Below are 21,168 nucleotides of genomic sequence, written 5' to 3'. Positions count from 1 at the left end.
TTTTTTTTTACTAGCCACGCATTGATGAAAGCTAGGTCCTATAACAGTACAATTACTAGTAAGACTTGAAAGCACGATACAAGCAACATCCTTTTATTCGTAATGTTGGTACCAGTAATTACATTTTATTTTAACTAGTTCCGATGGCAAAGCAACTACTTTGTGAAATGCAACATGGTTAAGATACTTTGTTGCAAGGAAGAAATCAGCTAAGCTGCAATTAAGAATCAGAGATTGGATTGTCCAGTAGCCATTTTAAAACCAGTTCCAATAATAGAGTAACAACAACAGTATTAAATGTGAGATGCCACAGAAGTTTAAATGAACTCAATTAAGCTGCAAAAGGTTTAGATATTCCATTGTCCAAATTGTGAGAAATTAATGGTGAAATTAATCCGTGAAAGTTGGCTGCATAGCCCTTTCTCCAGAGTCAAGCCAGAGTCTTGGTCTTTTTCTTATTCACCACCAGTAAAAAATCCTCTTCCATCCATTAGAGAGAAGGAAAAAAAACCCAAACAAACAAAAACAAACAGACAAAAAAACAAACAAAAACAAAAAAACAGAGGGATTTCACATCTGAGACTGATTGACACATGGTCAGCACACCTTCTGACACCCTTGAACCAATTTATCTCAAAGAATTGCACCAGTTTTAATTTTGTTTGATGGCCTTATGTTTATCTGACCTCAAATCTCTCAGGCCCACAGACCACATACAAAAATCAAGCAATTTTCCCATGAAGACTCTCAGGACTCTCTTTTGCTTTGAAACTTAGAAGAATATCAAGACCCTGAGACATCATTTTAAAACCTGTCAAGACTTCTTCATAGACAGGCACTGTAGAATTGTTTCAAATCCAAAACATCTTTCTAACCAATCTAGCAAACTGTTGTTGGTGAAATTTGACGGCAAAAAACAGCAGATTTTAACACTGAAAGAATTACATCTTTCTCATCTAATTATTTCTGTAGCATACCACGAGAGATCATCCATGTGTTGTGACGCTAAATGAAATGCTATTCCTTTACAGTGCCCCTCAATTTTGTGTGTGATTTTATCAGGAAGCTCAACAAATTTGGTAACAAAAATAAATGCTGTTATGTCTGTCAAATATTTCTTTTAACATAACATGTTCAGTTACCCATTCAAGTGCCACACAGGGAAGAGTACACAGACATAAATTTGCGTATGTGTCCACTAATGTGATATGTCTGCAAAAGAATTTCGAGAAAGGTGTTGAGTTGGTCTTCCTTGAGAAAGAGACAAACTAGTTTGGTCAATTTAAGTTTGTTTACTCTCAAAAGCAGCCAGTAGAAATGGGAAAAAATACAAAAGGCTTAGCCAAAACTGAATTTCTACTAGTCCGTGGCTATTTGGCTACTGTTAGTGTCAAGCCCTGACCTGTAATCTGTACAGCTTGTGCACCAGTGTTTATGATGTGCATTACTGTTGTAGTGTGATCTTACAGAAGTTTTATAAATTCATGGTGCCTAGATCTGTGGGCATAACTATTTGAAGAGAAATAGTATTGGTGTTGGTAAGTTGTACAACATTTTAATAGCAAGGTTCCAATTTCAGCTTTTTTCAAAAAGTTACTGTAAAATGGTCACCATAAAAAAGTTTTGTTACGTAAATGCTGTAAAACAAACAAAAAAGTTATTAAAAAACACATGACTGCTACTTAGATCACAATCTAATTCTTCTAATTCCAACACAATCACCAACCTCTGAATACTTTTGTTGTACAAATCCTCCTTCTTTCCGGGCACATAATTTGGACCCATAATGCGCACTTTCTGTCCTGTTTCAACAAGTCCTGAAAACACACGTCCAAAGGCATAGAAGCGACCTTTGTCTACAGTTGGAACCATCTTGGAGACATATAGACACAAGGATACCCCTTGAGACAACGGGTTCTGCTGAAATAAACGAACTGCATCATCCATTTGCTGGTACACAACGGATATCTTTAGAACTTGCACTTTGATAAGGCCTCCAAACGACGTTGTCATTGTAGAAGACTTGAGAACAATCAGAGTTCACGGCTAGAACCTCTGCCCCTCGCACTTGTGGAGTGTTATCCAAGAGTGAGCGCACAAGTACGATACCTCCGTACGCACAGCGATCAATGTTGAGGTAGTAACGCACCCCTTTAACAAAGAAAACGAAAAATATGGGGAGGGATTCCAGTCAGACTGTCTACACAAGATGGTTAGTACCCATACCCGTCAGTGTGTTCCGGACTTATGATCGTCAAGAAAACGCATTAATTTCGTACCCAGATCCTGCCGTGTAACTGTAACTGAACCGTTACAACTTATACTTGATTATGAAAGGTCGGGGAACGAGACTAGAGAGGCATTTTATCCCCCCGAGCTCTAATATACTCTGCAGATTGACTCAGAGCAAGGTAAATAATACCGCTTGAATACTGGGACCACAAACCTTATATTTTACTTTTCAATAGAATACTTTAACGAATTCATACACCTGGGAGAACTTTATTCCTGTTGTTTTACTTCATTTTATTTTTTTCTCCAAACAGGGTGACTTCGTTTTCGAGTAACGATGCCTTTTGAAAAGAGGCTTTATCTGTTTGATGCTGTTGTGTTCTGGAGCAATTTTTGTCAGAGTGTCAAATGTAATCTGAGATTCCAAAGGAAATCTTGCACCTTCGTGCCTACCAATCAGAAAGATTAAAATTGAAACCATTGCGACTGGTTTGACTTAAGTTACGAACATCATCGCTCATCGCACGTTCGAGGCCTCTTATTACTTATCTTAGCTCCGATTCTTATAGGTTCTTTGTGATATCTTTCTCTGTGCTGTTTGGACGTTGTGAATTCTTTGATTACTGTGCTTTTCCGGATGAGTGCCGTAAAACCAGAACCAAAGTAATTAAAACAGCCAATCAGAAAAAAGGAAAGAAATGACAAGGAGCCAATGAGAACTCAAAGTAAAAACAAGTTTACTGCCTGAAGCGCGGTAAAACGTGGATGACGCAAGTCGTGATTGGTTTTAGTTTGAAATCTGATTGGTCGAGAAAGTGGCGCGAGTTTTCCGGACCATTTACAGAGAAAGTAATCCGGAGTTCGTTTTGATGTTTACTTGACAATTGCTCAACGGTTGCCTAAAACGCAAACAAAAGTCGTAAAGTTGCATGCAATGACACTGACATGCTGTTGGCTGCTAAAATAATAAGAAATACCTGGGTCATCAAGTGGACGGAACTTGAGGTTCATTTTCTTTTTTAAAGCCTCCCAGCTGAACTCAATTCCATTCACTAACGGTCTCTGTTAAGATAACACAATAAGAGTGATATTCATGTAAATAATAGCTCCTCTTAAATAATAAAACGTCTTGTAATGAAACTGTTCTGAGTCCACAGAATGTTAAGTCTAACCATGACAGTTTATTGTTACATTTTAATAACAATACATTTAGAATCATTTCATTGGCTGATTTCATTAGTTGATAAAAGTAATCTTTGTTTGCAAGCTAAAGGCTTCAGAAAAACAATAAAATTTTTATTTCACTTTCGAATTTCTCATCATTGTTTGTTGACGAAAAATTCAAGGTTAATTAGATCTTAAAATTGTGAAGAGGCAGCTAAATATATATCATAAAACGTTTTGGTGTGTAGTACGAGGGCTCGTCAAAATACGGCACAGCACAACTCGTAAAAAGTACTCAGCAATATTACACACACTATACTTCTACACACACACCAAAACGTCTTATTAGTTATTTATTATCCAACTGCTATATTTCATGCGCATTTCCTATAAAGTGGGAAAAGCGTGGCAGACAGAGAAGCGTTGCGCACGCAGCCGACCGGTTGAACAGGTTTTTTACATTACAAAATAACCAACTGCACAATATCTTGGATATTTGTACTCGAGTCGCGCGTTATTTTTACTGTACTTAGTGCAGTTGGATAATAAGCGGTAATAGACCACTTTTCATAAATGGCTGCCGTATAAATATTCTTTTGTTTAAATTTAAATTAGCCCTTCTGGCCTCGCTTAAGATAATGTATTCTTTTGAATTTTGTACTGGAGAACGAGGCCAGTAGGGCTAATTTAAATTTAAACAAAACGATATTATTGGGTGAAGGAGTTACTTATGGATTTCCATCAGTTTCTCTCACTTGGTTCATTTGCACAGTCAACCACAGGAGTTTCAGTAACTTTTTCCTTGATGGTGTAATGGACCGCTGGGCCTAGGAAATAGTCTACGTGTAGCCGTACCCTCCCCCGCAGAAGAAACGTAAGGAAGGGGGAGAGGGTATGGCGATATGTAGGCTACCTGGGAAAGGTTCCACAAGGCGAAACCCTAACACATGAGCTGGCTCGCGGGCTAAATAGACAGAGGTACAAGGTCCGATAAGCAGCGGTGGACCATCAGTAACTGGTTTTTATTGAAACAACTGAACTAGTCAAGTTTTGAGTGTTTCACAAAAAGCCAGAAGGCTGAGTTATAAGAACAGATGGGGAATAGTCCAATTTTTACAGTTGTGTACTTGGTTGCCCAACCTTCAGTTTGAACAGGTTGTGTTCTAAGTGTGACCTTGTCATAATACAGACAAATTACTTTGTTATCATTCTAAATAGATACTGGTCTCCATCACAACGAGGTCACCTTCAACCTCGCTCCAAATCAAAGGCTTGGCAACCAGTACACAATTGCCCGGGGGGGGGGGAACTCCCGCGAATTTGGATAGGGGTGTGCCGCGAAGGTTCGCGAGCCCTAACTAACTAAGAAAGCGAAAACTGATACCCTTTTTAAGGCCCAAAGCCGAAAAATGACACCTTACAAGAGGCGTTACGTGTATTTACCCGCTTAACGGCTATTAAACCTCTGTTGCAAAATCATTTAGTTACAATACTCAGTGGTGGATCCAGGGAGAGGGTCCGGGGGGTTCGGACCCCCCCTATCAGACCTGACGCTTACAACTTTGAGACTGAAATTCTTACATCCGCAGGATCGTATATCACTTTTTAACAGGCTGATTTTTTTAATTAATGAATCCAAGTAAACGGTAAGCGGCCAAAAAATTTTAACGTGCAACCGCGACTGGTGGGAGGGGGTGTGCGGGGTGTGGGGGAGAAGTAATTTGCATCATAAGAGTCCAACAGTCTTTTCTAAACCAAATTTTGGACCCCCCCCCCCCAAATAAAAAATTCCTGGTTCCGCCCCTGACACTTAAACAAAAAACCGTGCGTTTAGGCGGGCGTTTTCACACTCAGTATTAGATAATACAATTAAGCTGCCTTATCTAAGGACCACACAATGGACACAGAAACAAAAGGGTCAAAAAAGAACCCCATTTAAGGACCGAGAACCGCAAAAACCATACCCTATTCCGCGGCAGGTACCTATATGGCTCATATATGCGAGTAACGCCCCCCCCGGGCACAACTGTATTGGCTTATCCTGAACACTTATTTTACCTGGTGGTCATTTGTCTTGAAAAAGAATGACAAAGTGTGGCCTTGGATGCTTCCCCTTCTACAATACCAATAACGAAGTTTAGATCCTGGAGTATAATGCTCATAGATGAAAATCATGAGGATGCTCAGCACTAACGTCACTGGGATTTTCCAACAGAGACCTGAAACAGAAATAAGTGAATTAACAATAAAAAGACATGAAGAACTACTTTTTTTTTTACATTGACTATTCTCCAATCATAAATTTACCACTTATGAGCCAATTTGTTTCTTCTGAAATCAACTTTTCCATCCCTTGAGACAAACCAGCCACTTTCCCTTCCAGAAGCTCTTGTTGACATTGAAGACCTTTGTGCTTCTCTTCGTAGCTATCTTTAACATGCTGTATGAGAGACGCATTTGATGAGGTCATCATTTCATTTTCCACCAGAGTTTCTTTAATCCTCAACTGATCTTCTTTAAGGACACTGAGGCCACTTTCTAAGGCAACATGACTAGCTTCAAGTCGTTTGATGTCAAGTTGAAAAAGTTGTGTCAAATTTTGAAGATTCTTTCTCAGTCCCTCATGATCCTGCACCCAGGTTTCCTTATTTTCTTCAACAGATATAACCAATGTTGCCATTTCCTCTTGAACAAGTTTCAGTACATCATTATTAACTGGTTGTCCAAAGCACATGTCAGTTCCTGTATTTTATTTGAAATCATACATAAGATGTTACCATCTACTGAATATTACTTGATAAGCCTCTCCCCCCATAAACTTTCGCATGATTCTATTGGCTACTTTACATCACATGGTACAAAATCACCCAACAGTTATCATGCAATACAACCCCTGTTTACATAAATATTTGTCCTCCTAATATTTTCATAAAAGGAACAAAGCCAGCCGAAAATAGCCAGCTCAAGAGTTTGACTTCTTCATCTTTATTACTTTCAACAAAAACCAAAAAAAAAAACAAACTTGTTTTGCAGAGTCCAGTGATAATGACATTAAATGCAGCTCCCAAACATACAAAAAAAAACTGACAAAATTTGTTGTGAGTGTACGATAAGAATATAAATGGGAGAGTTATAGAATAAATAAACCCCTTTCTGGCTTGCCGGTATGTTAGCTGATAATGTCCTTGGCTAAGACATTGTCATCAAAATTCCAAATTAATTTTACCCTCTAAGCTTTTCTTCTGGATGAAATATTCATTTCTCAGACAACATTTCAGCTGTGGACATTATCATGCAGCCGACATACCAACCCCCTGAATGGGATTTATTTACTAAATATTGCTGTGTAGCAAGTACCTTCTCATGATAATACTGCTGAATCATTAATGTAATGATCATTATAACATAACCAAAGTAAAGTGTGCGCTCTGATTGGTCAATTTAGCATCCCCCATTTGCCCATGGGTGTACGCTGCTGACGTGAGCAAATGCAAAGACTATTTTTACACGCGCGCTTGTTTTTTCTGGTTGCGTAAGATTTGTTAAATAAAAGGGAACTCTTTAGCTACAATGTATCAATGTTATGTTATAAAACGAATGGTAAACACCACAGCATACACTATTGAGTTATGGATGCACTTGGGAGGTTTGCTAAGCACTCAAGAAGCTAGAGTCGCTCTCGGCTATTGCCTCGAGTGACTCTTTCGCTTCTTTCGTGCTTAGCAACCTCCCGCGTGCATCCATAACTCAATAGTGTGCGCTGTGGTGTTTACCATTTGTTAATGAGAAAAAAGGAAATGTTCACCAACCTAGGAAGCTTTAATTGCGAAATGAATTCTCCTTGTCAGTACCAAAGTAAAAGTATAGAGAATATGGACTCTGTCATTAGGGTGCAGAAGGTTCGCCAAAATAAAAACATATGAAATTCTGGAATGCACTCCTAATTACGGGTGATTTTCCACTGGCTGAGTGGAACGAAATAAGTGGAAAATGTTTTTCTCACACACCGCTGGGGACTGGGGATGGGTTAAGGTCATGTGATGTGTAAGGCGGTCAGTTGTTTTTTGTTGACCGCCATTGCTTGACCTTTTTCTGCGAAAGTGCGTGTATTATTTACATTTGTTACGAATAGTTAGTCACGAATCATTGGTAAAGCATGCCGAAGGAAACTAGACGTTCGAAGAGGAGTTCTCGGGCGGTTAGGCGACTCGAGCCATACAACAAAAGCCCTAGTCAGCGAGGTAATAGTCGATCAAGTCAAGGATCAAGGCACGAAAGCCCGGAGCGCGAGGACCCTCCAAACCGAACCGAGGAACCGCCAAGTTGGGCAAAGGAGCTGTTGCAGCAGCAGAAACTGTATTCGAAAGAGTTAAAGAAGCTGAAGAACGAGATTGATGATGCGAAGCTTCGAAAACATGGCAAACTGAGCGATCCGGAGCCGGAGTTTCGCTTCGAGGGAAACAAAAAGCAGTACAAACTTAATCGCGACGTCTTGGATAAAATTGACAGGGCTAAGAATACGAGTGATGATGAGTCTAGGTCCGAGCTCCTCGAAGAAGGTGAGCAACTTCTTTTAGAACGGAATAAGCACATTTGTCTTGCCGATAAATATGGGAGGGACACGGTGGAATGTTATGCAGCCGAGCCGCTTGCTAGTGATTCTGGCGACGAAAAACGGATAAAAAAGGCCATCAAAGAAAGCAAGCAACTCAGGGAGGAGAAACGAAAGGCAGCTGCAGCGAAGTGGAAACCGAAGAAGTCGCCCCTACCACGAGGAGTTGATGGGTCGAAACGTGTGGTTGAAAAAACCCATAACTTCCGAACGGCGGGAATGTCGTCCAACGTGGCACGTGACCCCAAGCAGTTGTGTTTTCGCTGCGGTCGAAACGGCCATTACGCCCGGGATTGCCGTGCATCAGTCGCAAGTGGAAGTCCAGGATGGGGCCAGAACAATGGGCAATCATCTGGAAGTCAACAGTGATGCCCTGAACTTCCCCCTAGAAGAGAGTGTATATAGAGGATATCTTGAGTTCGAGAATGTTGATTTTGCTTGTCCCACGGTTGTGAAAGGCAGATTAAGGGAGAATATTTCGTTTTGGCAGAACATTGGAGCTAGCAGGTGGGTGCTGCGTGTCCTTCAAGAAGGCTATAGCTTACCATTTATTTCCCTTCCTCAGGAGGCATTTTTCAGGAACCATCCCAGTGCTGTCGAGGATAATGTTTTTGTTTGCACTGAGATTTCTAAGTTACTGTTGTCTGGTGCTGTAGTTGAGGTGAAAAGTGAGGACTTGGTGGTATGCAACCCACTGGGCGTTGTGAGGAACTCTGCACAAAAACGCCGCCTAATCGTGGACTTGCGTTATGTCAACCAGTTGCTGAGGTCATGCAAATTTAAGTACGATGACATTCGCACAGCAGCAGACTTATTTCATGAAGGCGATTGGTTTTTTAAATTTGATTATAAAAGTGGTTATCATCACATCGAAATATTTCCTCAGCATTGCAAATACCTCGGAATTTCCTTATTCTACAAGGGGCAGCTAAGGTTTTTTAAATTCACGGTCCTTCCATTTGGCTTATCAACTGGTCCTTACCTCTTCACCAAGATCCAGAGAGCACTCGTGAAACACTGGAGGGGTAAAGGCTTCAGATTGTTTACATATCTGGACGATGGAGCAGGTGCAGACCAGGACCGAGGTGAGGCAGTCAGGTTGTCAGCAGAGGTTAGGAGGGATGTTTTGTTGAGTGGCTTCGTCACCAACGAAGAGAAGAGTCAGTGGGAGCCAGTACAATGTGGTGAACTTCTGGGCTTTATAATGGATTTGCGATCTGGAACTTTCCAGGTTCCACCAAGGAGGGTTGATGCTTTGAAACAATTGATGAATGATACTATAGCTAAGAAATTTGTGGTTTCAGCACGACACTTGTCACGCATCACTGGTTCACTGGTTTCCATGGGTCTTGCCTTGGGCCCTGTAGCACGACTCTGGACTAGGGCACTCTACAGGGACATATGTCAAACAGTTCACTGGGACATACCTTTCTTGATATCTCCAGAGAGTCAAGCTGAAGTCCAGGTTTGGAAAGTTAATTTTGACACTGGTGGTTATCCTATATGGTCCCCTAGTCCGAAGGTAGAGGTTATTACTTACTCAGATGCAAGTGGGCAAGGTTGGGGTGGTTTTGCAGTGCAGTTGAGTGATAAGGTAGCCAGGGGCAGCTGGTCCCGTGAGGAAAGTGAAAAGAGTTCTACGTTCAGAGAGGTGACTGCCATCAGGCGTGTGCTGGAATCTTTTGCAGATGAAGTCAGGGGTAAAGATGTGCTCCATCGCACCGACAACAGGAATGCAGAAATTGTTTTGTCAGTGGGAAGCCGCATCAAGGAGCTGCACATGGAGGCTGTAGCAGTTTACAGGTTGTGCCGGGAACTTGGCATGCGCTTAACAGTTGAGTGGGTTAGCAGAGATGAGAACACGAGAGCAGACGAGCTGTCGAGGTTGGAGGATTCTAATGACTATATGTTAGACCCAGCTTGCTTTGATTACATTGACACCTTGTGGGGTCCCCACACCATTGATAGGTTTGCTAGCCTGAAGACGAAGCAGTTGGAGAGGTACTGCAGCAGGTATCATAACCCAGGTTGTGTGGCAGCGGATGCATTTACAGTTTCTTGGTCTCGTGAAGTTAATTGGCTTTTTCCTCCTCCATACCTGGTTCCACGTGTGTTGAGGCACATGTCAGCAGGAAGGGAGAATGGCACCTTGATAGTTCCTGAGTGGCGTTCAGCAAGTTGGTGGCCACTTCTGGTGGAGAAGTGTGGGAGCTGGAAGTCCTTCATTAGCCAGTCCATGCAGATTCAACCATACGAAGGGATCTTCCTATCAGGATCAGCAGCTAGTGACATTTTCACAACGGGCGTTCCTTCCTTCTCCATTCTGGCACTCAAACTTTGTTTTGACGGCATATGCTGAACATTCATCTCGGTGAAACTACTATGATGAAGTCTGTTTTGGACCTCGTTTTCAGCTCTCGCGATCTTGAGCCAGCCAACATTGTCGTGTGGGAGTTGGATAGATTATGTGGCTCATGACTGGTCAGTTGTTGTTTTGACAAGACAGCACGTTTGTGATTATGCTCTGGATTGACAGCCGCTAAATGTGAACACTACTGTGACTAGCAGTTTGTTACCGTTATGGCAGAGCCGCCCCCAGCCGTGTTGGCCTAAGGGGTATCGCTAACACTGGTTAGCGGTGTATGCTGGCTGTATGTTAATGTGGATGTCTGTAAAGTTTTTTCGTGCGCTCTGTTTGCTGTTTTGGCAAAGTAGCCCCTAGCCGTGTTGGCCAAAGGGGAACATCATTCTAGTACTGGTTGCCAGTGTGCATGTGTTGGCTAGTTTGTAAAACCTTATAAGTCTTGCTGTTTGGGCATGTTTTAATGAATGTTATGGAGGTGATGATGTACGCAGTGTTTTACTCGGTACATTCTCTTTCAGTTTCCAGCCCTGTCCCGGAGGGTGTTAACTTATCTGGCTGGTTACGTGGGGAGACTATGACTCGTCCTAGACTGAAGTATCTTGCGATGTCTCTACCAGCGATCCTGATCCAGGACAGAGCACCGAAGACAGTCAGCACTTATGTCCGTGCTTATGAAGCGTGGCGAACATGGGCCGTCCAATGTGAGGCCACTCCCCTACCAGCGGATCCTACAGTGTTTTCCTTGTATTTGGTACATCTTATCCAGCAGGACCGTTCAGTCTCCTGTATTAACTCTGCTATCTATGGAGCTAGCTGGGTCCATAAGAAGAGTGGCTATCAGCAACTGAGTGACCATCCTCTCATACAGCAGGTGGCGGAGGCCGGAAGAAGGATCCTTGCTAAGCCCCCAAATCGCAGGAGGCCTCTGGAAGCCAGCCATGTTAAGAGTGCTATCCGTCGCCTCGAGCAAGGCCCTTTGTCTGATATCCAGGTAGCTGCTTTGTTCGCTTTGGGTTTCTTCGGCTTCCTTCGCTGGGACGATCTGAGTCGATTGACTGTGGACAATCTTCAGTTTGAGGATTCTCATCTTGCCATATTGCTCACACAGAGGAAGAATGATCAGTTTCGCCAAGGCTCGTGGGTTTTCATAGCTCGCAGCGATTCATCACCTTGCCCGGTTGCAGTGGTTGAGAAGTTTCTGAGGGTAGGCAATCATGACAGGAAGTCGCGGCTATTCAGGCGGGTGTTGTCCACAAAGAAGGGAATGAAGCTTAGGATGGATCCTATGTCATATAGCCGGGCAGCTGAGTTGATTAAGGCCGAGCTGCGGAAGGAGGGGCTAGATCCTGCCTTGTATGGAATTCATAGTCTGCGAGCTGGAGGCGCTACAACCGCAGCAGCTTTTGGGGTCCCTGAGCGTCTGTTCCAGAGGCAGGGCGGTTGGCGTAGCGACAAGGCACGGAATAACTATATTGAGGAGTCTTTGGAGTCCCTGCTTCTGGTTACCAGGACAATTCAAGACCAAACCTCATGAATTATAGGCGTGATCCCAAGCTGCTCAGAACCTTTTTTGTACTTATGAACTGATTTTTGCATTATCTAGTGCCCTTATGAGACTGTTTGACTTTGGCAAGGCTTGCTACTTGCACATTATGTTCCATTCTGTAAGCCTTGTGGATTTTGTTTTTGGAAATAGTATTTCTCTTAGTTTTTCACTCTATGCTTTGTGCCGTTGCGGTGGTTGGCTTGACATGGCTCCCAGGGGTGTGTGAGAAGGGTGATTTTCCACTGGCTGAGTGGAACGAAATAAGTGGAAAATGTTTTTCTTACACACCGCTGGGGCCTGGGGATGGGTTAAGGTCATGTGATGTGTAAGGCGGTCAGTTGTTTTTTGTTGACCACCATTGCTTGACCTTCCCACCCACCCACCCAAGAGTTTTTTCAGTTGTTCATTACACTTCTAAACGATTTTAGATTTTGTCTCGATTCTTAACTAGTTCATGTTTTGAAACTCCATGTATACTTGTAAAATTTGATAGCTGTTATTGTGTGAATAAAGGTCAGGCTTGCGGTGGTTGGCTTGACATGGCTCCCAGGGGTGTGTGAGAAAGAGTTTTAACAATGTTGAGTGGGATCTGAGTTGAGCCACAAATGTATCAATAACATTTGTCACATGGAAGGCTAAAAGGTATTTTATCCATTATGTAGCTGTATCAGGGCTATTCTGATGAAAGGGGCTAACTGCCCTGCTGGGCTTTTCGAAGCTAATTTTCTTAAATGGTTTTGAAAAAGAAACTTGGTGATTGAATGATAAATTAAAACAGTTATTGAGCTCTGTTCAATTGAAAAATATTGTTATATGTCAGCACCCCTCTGATAAATTATCTGCCAAAGCCAAAGGCAGAGGCTAATAATTTGTTTGCTCATCCCAATATTTTTCCAAACCTAATATTAATCACTAACTGAAATATACTATATATAAAAAATTATACTCAGCTAAGGTGGTTCTTAATGTAACTCACCTCTATTTCTCCACTCTTCCAAGTCCTTTAAAACCTCCCTCTCTGATGCTTCAGGTAGGTTCAGTCTTCTGATCAGTTTTTCCATGAGTTGAAAACACTTCTCGTAATAAGCTTCAGACCAAGTTGCAAATTTACAATGGCCCCATTCATTACGAACCTCATCACGTACATCCTTTGCAATAATATCAATTCCATGATAAACAAAGTTTGGTGCTCCACATAAAATGGACAGTGCTGCAGATGAATCCAATGTTTCATCAAAACTTGTGAAGCCTGACATGAATGGCTTCACGAAAAGTTTAGCCAAAGACAGTTCATCTTCAACACAGTAATCATAGCTGTGGTGAGATGATTTTGTTGCGTTGTTGTTGATGTTCACATAATTAAGGCGCACTGTAGAAGGTGGAAGGCTTCTAAGATAAGAAGACGATGTTTGTGAATGAATGTGGGTTGTTGGGAGAACCATGTTCTGATATAACTGATGCATTTCTTGCTTAATGATCTTCCTCACTGCAGGTGTTAGAACTTTTGAAAGGCATATTCCATCCACAAGCCATCTCTTTTCCTCAGCCTTTAGCATATCCATGGTAGCTTACTTGATTAAGTTAAAAAACTGAGCATTTTCTGTTTGAAAAAAAAAACAAAGCAGTTGCAATTGAATGTTATTTTTTTTTTTGTTCATCACATCAGGGCTTGACACTAATACAATGGTAGCCAACTAGCCATGGATTAGTAGAAATTCAGTTTTATCTGGTGGTTTTCGACTTCTAAAAGCCAGTTTCACTAGTAAACAAACCAAAATTGTTGTAACATCTAAGTTGCCACTAGACACTTGGCTAGTAAGTTGAAAAGCTAGTGTTGAGCCTTGTCACATGTTAAGCTGCAGCTACAGTGTAACCCTTCAAAATTACTTCTTATCTTATCAGAATACAACCCAAGAATAAAGCCCCTTAATGAAAGAACAGGGATATTTGTTAAGAATTTTGAATATACCCCTTAATGGGAACTGACTAATGATCCTAGATTGGGCTCAGTGTGATCACAAAAAGACATAGAAAAATACTTATTTAGAATCTTTAAAGAAGATTGATAAATAAGAGGCAGTTAAAACACTGATGTTTAATTTCCTCAACCATAGATAACAAAACACAGTGTGACAGCATTTGATTCTTTCATTTGCAGCCTCACAGATGTCTTAACAGGAAATTAGTTGCTGCTAGGTCCTGATAGCCTCAATGTGATTCAGGGGGGGAGGGATTCAAGGCAATTCTGGTTAGAGTGTTGGTTAGAGTGTGTAGCTGAGACCCTCAAGGCCTGACCCTGTTTGAGACAAAATCTGCACATCATAGTGCTTTTAACTCAAGAGGCCAAGTCAAGCCAGGTCAAACTTATTTGAAGTAGATGCAAAATCCATTTTTACCACCACATGCACATACTGGACACCCCCAATATCACACTTTGGCTGATCGTGAGGTGACTCCCATGCTCTGATTAAACCTCAAGGTACCCAAGCCCTTCCCTGCTTGCCGCATATTCTGGCTTATTCTACATATTAAAGAGAAGGGTGTTACGAAACCGAAGACCCTCGAAAACGAAGACCTAAGACTCGGTATTCGTTTTCGTTCTACGTAAACGAAGACCCTGTAAACAGAAAACCGTAGAAATTACAAGTTAAACGCACATTAAACAGTAACAACGCTTAGTAATATAATACATTGCACTTCACGCGTTTCTTCCCATTATTATATACTGCCCATATTATTATACTGCCCGTCCTGTCAGTGTTCTGTTTCAATAGCGAGCCAATTTGGTGCTGATATTCTCGAGGGTTTCCTCGGGTTAACTTACCACACATATTATTAATCTGGAACAGCTAGCAGAATTCCAACGCCAGCCGCCTTTGATTTATAGTTAGCATTGCGTGACAGAATAACAGGGGACGCGTTCTGTACAGGAAAAATGACTCTTGGGTTCTGTCAACAAATAATCGATTTCTACTGTATTTCGTAGCTAAAATAGATTCTGACGGTCGTTAAGCTTTCTCTGCTGGAAAATTCTCGTTAAAAAGTAAGCAATTCTTTTGGCTAATGCAGTGTCTTCGTTTTAACCCGGGTTGGTGGGAGAGGGAGCGTTGCGTGACGAGCCCAAACAACGGCTGCGAAGGAGACTATCACATTATTGGAGCTGTCCACCATCAACTTTCACACTTCCCTATTCCTAATGATTTTCTTAAGTAGACTTTATTAGACAATGTTCAAGGCCAGGCGGGCGATATTTGAATAACAAAACTATAATTCTCTCTCCTTCAAGAAGAAAAAAACAACTTTTAACCTTTTCTCGTAACACAGAAATCGCCAAACAGCAACGATACGTATGGAGTTCCCAGCCCAATCCAACAGGCCGGAAGTGATAAAGCTTAGTCATAGACGAAAACCTTGATAGCTGCTTCTCGGTGGTTTCTTTGGTTGGTTATTGACTGCTTTCCCCAGGAAGATAAGTCAGAACTTTCGTGTCTGGTTTCAATTTTTGTAAAACGTCATGAAAAAAATTATATTCCTCACTTCTTGAATCAATGAACTACTATCGGATCTCATTTCCAGTATCTTACTCCATGAATGAATGCGAGGGCTTGGGTCGTCTCTGGGAACGACTTCGAGACCCAGCGCGCTTGCCCAATAAGAGAAAATTTACTTCGGTTCTGTCCTCGTCTACCGGTTCACAAGAGCCGATATACAAAAGATCGAACAATACACAACAGCTAACCAATGACTCCTAAACAAAGAAAGAACAATGGTAATTCCCTTGTGAACTGGTACACCAGGACAGAACCATTTACTTCTCTGTACAAATAGCTACTGTATGAGAGAAATACGTCATACCTTGATCTGTGAATGATAACAGAAAACGAATTGATCCAAAAAGTTTAATTGTGGAGCAATCTGCTTAACCCCCCACATAAGGCTTAATAGCTCAATGTATAGCTGTAGCAGTATCCAGGTTTTACGGTGGGGTTCGATCCACGTTGAGGCCGTTTTTTTTCTTTTTGTCCATTATTTTGTAATTCATTTACATTGCATTTTACCGATGAGTATAGACTCGTTATTTTATTATTTTTTTCTAATCTTCTCTTCCGTGTTGCCGTTTTAGGAAGGAACACGAGATAATGATGATCATAATAATCTCTTGGAAGGAAACATTACTCTTACAAATAAAAAGCTAACTTGGACAAGTGAAGTTTGGGTGGGGAGGGTGGGTCAACAAGGCCCTTAACCCCCTTCTCTGTTATCGATTGTGCCGTATCAACTTCAAGACGCAAGCTGCTGGTTTCACACATTATTCAAGGCTTATCATCCGCCAGAAAGGCACTTTGTACAAAAGACTAAACAGTGAACTTTTACAACATGTTTGTAGGCATGCACGTACTTGTTCAGGCCATTTGAGGAAGTGCCATCCCCTTCAGCCCCTCACGGGATTTCTACACAAACATTAGGGTCACTTAAGAAATTCAAGCGGCTCGTTGCATTGTGGAAAAATCATTTATTGCAAAACGCCGCTTGTCTTAAGGATAGTGGCTTTCGCTGGAAACCAGCATCTCCTAGAATAAGCTGATATACCTTCCATATTTGAACCAAATTACTATACAGTCCAGCCTGTATTAAGCAGTCACCCACGAGGAATAATACAGGTTCCACAGATTAGGGGTATTCTAAAAAAGGCCATTTTATACCACAATTGACCACTTAATCTGCAAAAGTACTACTAAATTGATTTCGGGAGATAAAAAAAAAGCATTTAATTGAAAGATTATTCTTAGTTAAGTGTGGGTGGTCCCGCTGCAATACAGGTGGAAGACAATACTCGTGCTGTTAGGACTCAGCTAAGGGCGACCACTATCACTGTACACTAAAACAATGGATAGCGTTAAAGGTGCACTCTGATTGGCTGCTCAAACTCCGAATATCCTTTGCTATTCATCTCCAAACAACTCGCACGGAATTTGCGCAGGAATAAATGACTTAAAATCATCTTTTTGTGCTATATCATCTCACTGTTTTATCATACACTAAAACTACTTTTATCTCAGTTTTGGTGGCTAGTGGTGGATAATTTACCTCGCCGCTTCGTGGTTTGGTAAATGTCTACCACTAGACACTTCTACTTTGGTGAATAATTGTTGATTATTTATGGCAATAAGGACAATGCAAAAACAACAGATAGGGGAGGTACATAAAATCGTTCTAAAAGAGAAGAAGAGAGGCCCTGGTACCGAGTTTGTATTATATTAACCTAAAAATAATATATTCATCAAAACGTACAAAAGACTCAGTTTTTTAACTAGTTGCAACATTTGCATTTCCATTACAACAGCACCTTCACATCCTCATTTACAAACCCAGCTTTGTCTTCTTCCTTTCTGTGTTTCAAGTGTTGATTGAGATGGCCACGCTGTATTACTTAGCAGTGGAGAATCCCACAGGTGATCAAAAGGTTAGGGCTCGAATCTTCTTTGGAAATTAGAGATGTTCTAGTCAAACCACGCTCACGAAAAATAAACTGTTGAAAATGTTCTTCAATAAGTCGATAGAAGAAAAGTTTTCTAAGCTATCGCACATCGATGCTTTCTTAGGAGGGTTATGCCACCTTCAAATTAATCTTCTGATTAATCTGCCGTATTTCGGCCTGGAATAAGCGTCCGGGCGCTTACTAAAAATTTCGGTTGAAAGGGGGACGGGAGGGGGGGTGCTTCTTTCGTTTGTTTAAACAAAAGAAAAGACTTAATTATTTACTTAAAAAGATGACAGGGAAGAAGCCGAGAAGTATGACGACAATGTAATTGGAACTTACAAAGTGAAGCATGTTCATGGCACTGACGGTTAAAAGTTTGTTCGTCACATTTCGATTGGGCTATAATTCCTTTTCTTTTGTTTTCTATAAATACATCCCAACAACTCTATAATCAAAACCATATCAAGATTCTCGAACGTGATTGGTTATCACCAGCCCGATTTGAGTATTAACAATGATAATACTCTTGATTAACAGTTCGGATTCCAGCTTCGCGGTCGTCCGATTTTGTCAATCACTCGCATGATCACAGACCGAATTAGTCTCCATTCAGTCCTATTGTCATTATTAATCGTAAAAATTACTGATCCCAAAGGCCAGAAAATGGTCTCGTTGTGCCTGGGAAGTTAACGGCTCTTACCAAGAGCGCAGCAATAGGAAAAAAAATTAAAGGAACAGATAACGCGCATAGAGGAGCTCTACAAGCGCATGAAGATAGAAATAAATGGAACGGGGGGAAAAAACTATTTTCCTTCACTGATTCTGCTGTAGTTGAAAGTTAAAAAGTTATAAACGAATTGACGATATAAACAGGTTTTTATTATATCCCTACTGATGTGAGAGAGCGAGAGAGATGGGGGGGGGAGGGGACGAGCGCTTATTTGAGGGAGACGCTTACGTGACATCAGGGACCTTGAGTAAGCCAAGTTAAGCTGAAGTTGAGGCTTGGCAATGTAAGAGATGGAAAACACTTCCAACCACTCGTGAAATTCAAACTAAAGATAAGAATTCATGTTTTTTTTCATCGACGTCTTGGTTGGCTTTGATTTCTCTTTTTCTCGTCTTTATTCGTTAGGTCCTTATTTTGGGGGAGCGCGCGAACACCTTCGGGAGTAAAACAGATGTCTCTTGCACTTATGTAAAGATGCCACGCCCTGTTGTTATGGTAATACACTTGAGTGTATTCAGAGTTTACCGCAAAGATCTCTGCACCTCTTACTTGAGGAGTATTATCCCACCAAGAGGCCACTTGCACAACACCTCCGTAAGCACAGCGGTCTATGTTGAAGTAATAAGGACCTTAAGGAACCTCGACGGCGACGGCAACGAGGACGTGGAAAAACAAGCGATCAAATTGGCAGAACAATAGCTCAGCACGTGCGTTTTGAAACTTTGTACATTTCTTAGCCGTCCTATGCAAAACAACAACGTGAAATCGCGAAAATTTGCGTCGTCTGCGCGAATCGAAACCACGACGGCAAATTAATTTAATTTCCATTTGGAAATCAACGCTACTTCTATACGTCATGCTGAAGTTGAGCTGTGGCGCCGTATGAGACGGTAAGCTCATGCAGCCATTTTTGAAATTCTAACTGTTGAGTAGAAATTCATTTTTTGATCGAAGTCTTCCTTGGCGTTGCCGTCCTAACTGCTTAAGGTCCCTAATAGTGCATCCCTAGAAAAAAAGGGAAAATAGTTTAAGTGCAGCAATTACAAAGAGAATAGAAAGAGTTTCCATTCCCATTTCATCCTCATTAATCAAAATTGTTTAAGATTAACAACTTGAGCGTTGTTTTTTTGGAAATACGTCTGTGTTTGTTGCCTTACTTTGCAACTTATTTGGAGAAACGAAGACCACCAGGCACCTTATGTTAGAAAGATCGACTCTCTTGGTTTTTATTTTAACCCAAACAAGTCATAGAAAAAGGAAAATTCCATGTAAGGTCTTTGTCATCTTTGCTTACCTCATTCCTAAGCTGTGCTTAACACAACTAGGTTATGTTGAATCCGTTTTCGTTCCCTCTTACGTGCTTAGTAATTTTGATTTCAGTGACTGGCAGCAGTGCTGTCACCATGACACAGTATGATGCGTACCACTGTAAACACTCTCTGATTTGATGATTTTTGTTGCGGTACCTCAGAATGCATCACTCTATTTATTTTCGGTTCGGTTTTGTTGTTCTGGGTTCTTAAAGACGAATTATTCAAGATTAAGTAGTAAAATACGTGGAGTATCCATGGGTTCAAATGTTAAACCCAGTTTATTTTTTAACTTCTGCCATTCAAACTCTACTCCATTTACCTTTGGCGTCTAAAACAACATGGGAAATCATGTTACTACTTTTTGATAAAACAAATGAAAAACAATCACAGAAAGTCAAGATGAACAAAATTTTGACAGTGCGTGCAAGCTATTTGTAATTTGCACTCATATTACAAACTTGCACTTATGTACATTAAAAATGCACCCTTTTTCAGCCAATCAGAGGCGCGTAGTTTTTTTATGTATATTACTTATGATGTACTAAGAAGCAAAATTTGTAATCATACCTCTATCTTTCCATTCTCGCAAATCATTCAAAACTTTTTCCTTAGAAGCCTTAGGAAGATTCAAACTGTTAATCAATTTCTCCAGACGTTGAAAGCATTTCAAATAAAAGGACTGGGTCCAAGTTGCAAATTTACAATGGCCCCACTCATTACGAACCTAAATACGAAACATCCCATGCAAGGTTATGAATTCCAAGACGAACAAATTTTGGTGCTTGACATAAAATAGAGAGCGCTGCCGATAAATCCAATGTTTCATCAAAATCTGTGAAGTTTGACATGGATGGCTCAACAAACAGTTTTGCCAAAGACACCTCGTCTTTAACACGGTAATCTTTTCTGTGGTGAGGTGATGCATTATTGTTGATGTTCTCATATTTCAGGAGCCATTTAGAAGGTGAAATCCTCTCTTGATAAGTAGACGACGTTTGTAACTGAATGCGGGTTGGTGGGAGAGCCAGCTTTTGATACAAATCCTGTATCTCTTGCTTAATGACCTTGTTGATTCCTGGTTTAAGAACTTTTGAGAGGAAAATCCCGACGACAATCCATCGTTTTTCTTGGGGCGTTAGCATTTCTTAGCGTTGGAGCTTGCAGGCAATGGACCTGAATTTCTGCAAAATTGACACGGGGAGTATTACACATGCATGGTAAATCTATCGATTAAGTGTACCACAATCTAATCTGTTTATAGACTTAACTTGGAAAGAGGGACTGTCGGGACTGCTGGTGATCTAAACAGTTATAAAATACTCCCTAACTGCATGTCATGGGGGCGAAAGGAAAAACGAAGCCTCTTAAATGGGTACAAGACAAAAGAACTGGAGTGAATTTCAGAGTCTAATGTTATTGATATCGTAATAACGACAGCTACATTCTCATATTCTGTTCACGTGCAGTGCTAAAGCGGACAAAAGAACCTGAACCATAGCGCAGGTCTCGATATTCTTGCGTATCAATGCAACACGTGTTAAAGGACAAGGTGACTCCAAAAATCGCTTATTTTTTGTAACCACCAATAAATAGTTTACACTAAGCCGAGTTAGCTACCGTTTTTTCAGCTTTCAAAGTTGCTCCGATCCTAATGAAAATCCACTGCTATGCTGCCATTTTAAATAGCTAATTAGCTTAGGTGTTACGTCAAACCCTCCAACTTT

The 21,168-nt window shown here is 41.1% G+C and overlaps 2 protein-coding genes and 1 pseudogene across 4 annotated transcripts; 1 reads left to right on the top strand and 2 right to left on the bottom strand.

The window, feature by feature from the left end:
• Window positions 1-1,725: 1,725 nt before the first annotated feature.
• Window positions 1,726-15,518, bottom strand: LOC148732819 (uncharacterized). Of its 3 annotated transcripts, none has more exons than XM_088758281.1 (6): window positions 14,744-15,518; window positions 12,896-13,519; window positions 5,704-6,138; window positions 5,455-5,615; window positions 3,210-3,294; window positions 1,726-2,151 (listed from the first exon to the last, which is right to left on the bottom strand). In XM_088758281.1, the coding sequence occupies exons 2-6, from the start codon at window positions 13,479-13,481 to the stop codon at window positions 1,940-1,942; spliced, it is 1,479 nt and encodes a 492-aa protein (XP_088614407.1). In that variant the 5' UTR covers window positions 13,482-13,519; window positions 14,744-15,518; the 3' UTR covers window positions 1,726-1,939. The 3 variants fall into 3 exon arrangements, with proteins under 3 accessions (XP_088614407.1, XP_088614408.1, XP_088614409.1); XM_088758282.1 differs by having other exon boundaries at window positions 15,227-15,518; XM_088758283.1 differs by lacking the exon at window positions 14,744-15,518 and having other exon boundaries at window positions 12,896-14,056.
• LOC148732820 (uncharacterized) lies at window positions 8,034-10,367 on the top strand. Its single transcript, XM_088756201.1, has one exon. The coding sequence runs from the start codon at window positions 8,178-8,180 to the stop codon at window positions 10,365-10,367; it is 2,190 nt and encodes a 729-aa protein (XP_088612327.1). The 5' UTR covers window positions 8,034-8,177.
• A 4,467-nt stretch (window positions 15,519-19,985) lies between the features above and the next one.
• On the bottom strand, window positions 19,986-20,607 carry LOC148732818 (uncharacterized; annotated as a pseudogene).
• Window positions 20,608-21,168: the final 561 nt, after the last annotated feature.

Source organism: Stylophora pistillata, chromosome 4 (assembly GCF_964205215.1).
Source record: "Stylophora pistillata chromosome 4, jaStyPist1.2, whole genome shotgun sequence".
NCBI lineage: Eukaryota > Metazoa > Cnidaria > Anthozoa > Scleractinia > Pocilloporidae > Stylophora > Stylophora pistillata.
Note: the sequence above shows the minus strand (reverse complement) of the source record. Positions and strands in the feature narration are given on the sequence as shown.